The sequence below is a fragment of the Cariama cristata genome, unplaced genomic scaffold (assembly GCF_000690535.1).
Source record: "Cariama cristata isolate BGI_N322 unplaced genomic scaffold, ASM69053v1 scaffold30032, whole genome shotgun sequence".
Classification (NCBI taxonomy): Eukaryota; Metazoa; Chordata; class Aves; order Cariamiformes; family Cariamidae; genus Cariama; species Cariama cristata.
The window spans coordinates 7,255-12,400 of NW_009604949.1; the positions used below are offsets into that span (position 1 = coordinate 7,255).

The following is a 5,146-nucleotide window of genomic DNA, read 5'->3' on the forward strand; positions in this document are numbered from 1 at the left end:
AGAGGTGGAGAGGGACAGAGCAGAAGGCAGAACAGCCCTGGAAACCACCTGTGAGAAGAGAAGAGAAGAAACTCCAGGGGCTCACTGGGCCCCATGGATGAAGAGCAAAGCAGCCGGCTCCAGCATTTTGCACCATGTCCTCGTAAAACCTCAACACCAGCACCCATCCCTCCTCCGCGCCAGAAGGTCCCGGCGACCGGGCGGAAGAACAGCAGACAAAAGCCCAACGCGTTTCCATCCTGCGCCAAGAGCCGCAAGTGCCTTTGTTTTGGGAAAAAGTTTGAACAGGTTTTGACAAACACAGATAACACCCCACAACGGTGACGTTTGGGTCACTCCTCTCTTTGCTGTGATAAGAACTGGCCTCTTACCGGATGGTAACACTTTGATCTTGCTATCGAAGACGTGTGTTGCTCTATTCTCACCTGAGCACCTTGCTAAGGACGCAAATTCCTGGAAGTCCTTGTGGCCCAAAATACAAAGAAACCCTTGAAGTCAGGGGTGTGCGTGGTGGTAATGGAAAATGGAGGTCAGCAGATAAGGAGGGGTCACTGCTTCCCAGTATAAAACTGGGGAGTCCGGGCAGCTCAGCCCATCTGCTGCGGTCTCCGAGAAGGTGTGCGTGGACCGGTGGACAACTCCTGCACCATGAAGTGGTTCATCCTGGCCCTGGTCTGTCTCCAGCTCTCAGAGGGGCTGGTGAGGTGGGTGTCCTGCAGAACGAGCGGGGAGAGGGTGGATAACAGGGCCGGGCTGCAGCCGTAACCTTCACCTGCAGCCGTAACCTTCGCGGGCTGCGCTGCATCCCCAAGGATGCTCACCAAGTCCAACCAGGCGTGACCGCGGCCTCCTGCATCTCCACAGATCATCGTGGTCCTAGTCCAGGCTGCATCCCTCGCTGGGAGGGCAGCCCCTGGGGACCTACAAGGCACCTGAGCAGAGGGATCCCAGCGAGGCAGGGTTCAAAGGAGCCCACAGAACTCATTGTTTGAAAATGCCCAAATCTTCTCCTGATTTCCCATGGTCTTTTGTTCTTTTTTTCCCCCCTCTGTGCAGAATCAGACTGAAGAAAACCAAGTCTATACGGCAGAAAATGAGAGAGGATGGAGTGCTGGAGGATTACCTGAAGAAAATTAAGTATGATCCAGTTAAGAAATACCGCTTCCATGAGGACTATGTTGTGTACGAGCCAATAAGCAGCCACCTGGATGTGAGTAGCCCAGGTTCCCCTCTCGCTGCCTGTCCGTGCACCACCACGCTCCCTTTTCCCTCCTCCTTCCCAGCTGCCGGAGCGATCTGTTCACCCCTGAGCCTCCAGGAGTGAGAGATTGCTTTTTTCCCCCCACTCTTTTAAGCTTCTATTTTAGACTTGAGACAAGTTTTCCCCCAGCCGTGAAAAGTGATGCTTTTCTGTAGGTAACAAAAGACATAACAAAATAAATATTTAATATTACATCTTTTGGGAGAAAAAGCAGGGTGAGAGTTCAGTCTGTTCCTGCCTACTTTGTTATTTGGAAGAGTGGGCCTGGCATTCCCCACCACCCTGCAAAGCCCTGGGATGCTGGCGCGGGGCTGGGAGGCGAAAGCCTGGTCTGTCCCTGACCCTGTGGCCAACAGAGATACCCCATCTCTTGTCCGCAGTCCTCCTACTTCGGGGAGATCAGCCTCGGGACCCCTCCCCAAAAGTTCTTGGTGCTCTTTGACACCGGCTCCTCCAACCTGTGGGTTCCCTCCACCTACTGCCAGACGCTGGCGTGCTGTGAGTACTGCGGCCACGTTGCACGGAGCTGCCCCATCAGCGTAGTCCGATCGCATGGGGGAAATCACGATGCCAGACCAAAAATGCTCCCGGCACGGTGCTCTGGGATAGCTGCTCCCTGGTACCAGTTGGTGCCTTCCTTGGGAAACAGGGAGCCCTCCGCCCTTATGTGCCTGGCGAATGAAGTTGGCCAAATCACTGCGGCCATCGTGGGTGTCCCCAGAGCGCGGAGATCTCGGTGGTTGTGCCCGACCTTTCGTGGCTGGGCAGAGAGAAGAGCAAAGCTATGAATCATGGAGCTGATGTCCCGCTCCTTGGCAGAGGTCATCCGATGTAACTCGCTGTCGGTGGGAGAGCGATGGGGATTTAACTGCTGATGGCTTTGCTCACGCGAGGTGGCTGATGTGGTTGTGATCACAACAGCTGTTCCCTGGAGAGGGATGCAGGCAAAACTGGGATGCGAACCCTGCCTTAGAGATAACCGCAAGGCAGAGGAACAGCCTGTTCTGCTCTTCGGGACTTGCTCCCTCCCAGGGAAGCCGCTTTCCCAGGCGTTATCCTGGCAGAGCGACCGATGGTGAAATCCCACCGCAGCCAGGTCAGCATGTGCCCAAGAGCTTTGCCCTGTTCTCTCTCGTGCAGCGAATCACGCGAGGTTCGAGCCCAATGATTCCTCCACCTTCAACTGGAACGGCCAGTCCTACGGCATCTCCTACGGCAGCGGCTCGGTCACGGTGGTGCTGGGCTACGACACGCTGAGGGTGAGCACACCCCGCACCATCCTTGTCTTCCTGGGTGCTGTGTCCCAGCACCAGCTGGGTGCCCCGATGGAAGGAGCCTTGGGGACAGCCTAAGGGCAGATCTTATGTCTCGTCTAGCCAAGGCTTGGGCAAACCAGGGCCTGAGATGGGCAGAACCGATATAGAGTGGTTTTTGCCACCGTCAGTTACTCAGCTGGGTTTTTACTTTGTTTTAACCCAATTCCTGCGATTTTTCCCAGCTGCCTGCTGATGTTTTCACCAGCTCTGACCTTGCAGTGTGCTCTTTGGGCTTTCAGAGCACCAGCCATCCCATCCGATGGCTGCTCAGGTTTGCCTAAGCATGCAGGCTGACCTGGCGTCCCCTTCCCCTCCAGATCCAGAGCATCACCGTCACAAACCAGGAGTTCGGGCTTAGCCAGGATGAACCAACCCAGCCTTTCTACTACGCCGATTTTGATGGGATCCTGGGAATGGCCTACCAGTCGCTGGCGGTGGGAGGGGTACCCACTGCACTGCAGGGCATGCTGCAGCAGAACCAGCTCACCGAGCCCATCTTTAGCTTCTACTTCTCTCGGTAAAAACCTGCCGGGGCCCTCTGCACGTCCTGTGTGTGCTAGTGTCCCTCTGCCTGTCGCCATGCAGGTTCCTTGTGAATTTGTCCCTTGCTATTGAGGGACACATCGCATCGATTTACCGATCTCTGTGTTTTTGCAGCCAGCCCACCTATGACTACGGGGGAGAACTCATTCTCGGTGGAGTTGACACTCAGCTCTTCAGTGGGTCTATTACATGGGCACCCGTGTCCCAGGAGCTTTACTGGCAGGTCACGGTTGATGAGTGAGTTGTGTTCGTACTCGATGGCCATGATCGACCCCGGCAGCCCATGTAACGGAGGTGGTACAGCTGTTCTCCAGATGAAGCTGCAGCTATTGCAGCAGGCATGGGCTCGAGGCCGGGGTTAGGCACTGCACTTCAGAGCATCTCAGACTTCTAGATCCAGCCAAGACAGGTTAAGTTGCCAGTGGGTGCTTAAAGTGACATCCTTCTCCCTCTTCTCCTCCCAGGTTTGCTATCGGGCAGTCAGCGACCGGCTGGTGCAGCGAGGGCTGCCAGGCCATCGTGGACACGGGGACGTCCCAGCTGACGGTGCCCCAGGAGTACATAGACAGCTTTGTTCAGGCCGTGGGTGGCGAGCTGACCAGCTATGGTGTAAGTGCAGGGGATGCTTTGGAGGTGTGCGTGGAACAGCGAGGAGGCTTGCAAGTGAGCCAGAAGCCGTGGGCTTGATCAGGTCCCACAAAACTCATGTGGCATCTGCAGAACATGGTACTGCAGGCACGTCAGGGAAGGACGAGGCGACGTGGCACTGCCAAGGTATACGGGGGCATCTCTCCTCTCACAGCGGGTGCTGTTCCAGCCATAACCTCCTCTTCACCCTCTCTCCGCAGTATGCTGTTGACTGCAATCAGATCCAGAACATGCCCACCATCACCTTTGTCATCAACGGAGCTCAGCTCCCACTCAATCCCTCTGCCTACGTCTCGAATGTATGTATTAGCTGAGCAGCTTCATCCTGCTGAGTCCTTGAGGGCCAGGAAAGGACCCAGTGCTTCTTGACAAGTAGCGATGCTCTCCCTCCCTGCAGCCCAGCTGGCAGGGTCCTGGTGCTTGTTTGAGGCTCTGACCCCCCCCAATTATTTCCCCCCTTACAGAGCAACGGCTACTGCACTCTTGAGATTGAGGCCACCTACCTGCCTTCCCAGAACAACCAGCCTCTCTGGATCTTGGGTGATGTCTTCCTCAAGGAGTATTACACCATTTTTGATCTGGGTAACAACCGCATTGGCTTCGCCCCATCGGTGTAGAAGAGTGGACCAGCAAAATCCAGCTCCTGGCCAAACACACCTTAGCCAGCATTGCTGGAGTGCTATGAGGTTCCGATGGACCTTTGTGTTCCTTCACATACCTGCACCGCTCCCTGTCCCTCCGGGATATCTGTGCACGTTCTCACAGTCTCCTGTTACAAATAAACCCCATCATCCCAAATTGTCTCTGACCTTCTGAGTTTGTTGAGTGACGATTGAGCACGGACTGATGGGTTGCATGTCTCCGACACTCTCTCTCCAGCAAGCCAAGTACCATGATAAACTCCTAGGCAAACTTCCACAGAGTCAGCCCAAGGAAAGCAGTGGGGAAGCTGTCCCTGGGCTGCTTCAAATCTAAAGTCAAGGTATTTATGTTTCTTGCAAAGGGGTATGACAAGCTGTCAACTCCTAACAGCTGTGGGAGCGAGTCTCAGCCTTTATCTATAGTGAATTATTGAGCTTGGGGTTGGCTCTGATGAATGCAGCAGGCTCGGAGCTGCAGCTCAGCTCGCAGCCCGATGGGCACAGGGACGGGAGCCACCAGTCCTTCCCCGTGCTGGACGGTGCAGCCCAGCTTCCGAGCCCTCGGGTATGAAGATGTCCCACAGCCCAGCCCCGTCCCCTTCTGGGGCTCAGCTGGGGGCTGCGGACTTTGTGCGCTGGAAAGCAGGCAGCTGCCTTCCCCCAAACCCCAGCCGCTGCCTTTGGGCCGGGCTGCACCCCGCTGGGGAGGGGGGGTTGACCCTGGCTGGAGGCCAGGT

General features: G+C 55.9%; 1 protein-coding gene across 1 annotated transcript; it reads left to right on the top strand.

The window, feature by feature from the left end:
• Window positions 1-648: 648 nt before the first annotated feature.
• On the top strand, window positions 649-4,385 carry PGC (progastricsin (pepsinogen C)). The gene is made up of 9 exons (XM_009695784.1): window positions 649-704; window positions 1,057-1,210; window positions 1,642-1,759; window positions 2,402-2,520; window positions 2,895-3,094; window positions 3,235-3,357; window positions 3,585-3,729; window positions 3,969-4,067; window positions 4,233-4,385. The coding sequence occupies exons 1-9, from the start codon at window positions 649-651 to the stop codon at window positions 4,383-4,385; spliced, it is 1,167 nt and encodes a 388-aa protein (XP_009694086.1).
• Window positions 4,386-5,146: the final 761 nt, after the last annotated feature.

What these genes read in the sequence shown, in the direction of transcription:
- PGC (XM_009695784.1), top strand. Translation starts at nt 649, where the DNA reads ATGAAGTGGTTCATCCTGGCCCTGGTCTGTCTCCAGCTCTCAGAGGGG. An exon ending in TGGCAGGTCACGGTTGATGA is followed by an intron (nt 3,358 to 3,584) that starts GTGAGTTGTGTT and finishes TTCTCCTCCCAG; the next exon opens with GTTTGCTATCGGGCAGTCAG. An exon ending in GCGAGCTGACCAGCTATGGT is followed by an intron (nt 3,730 to 3,968) that starts GTAAGTGCAGGG and finishes CTCTCTCCGCAG; the next exon opens with TATGCTGTTGACTGCAATCA.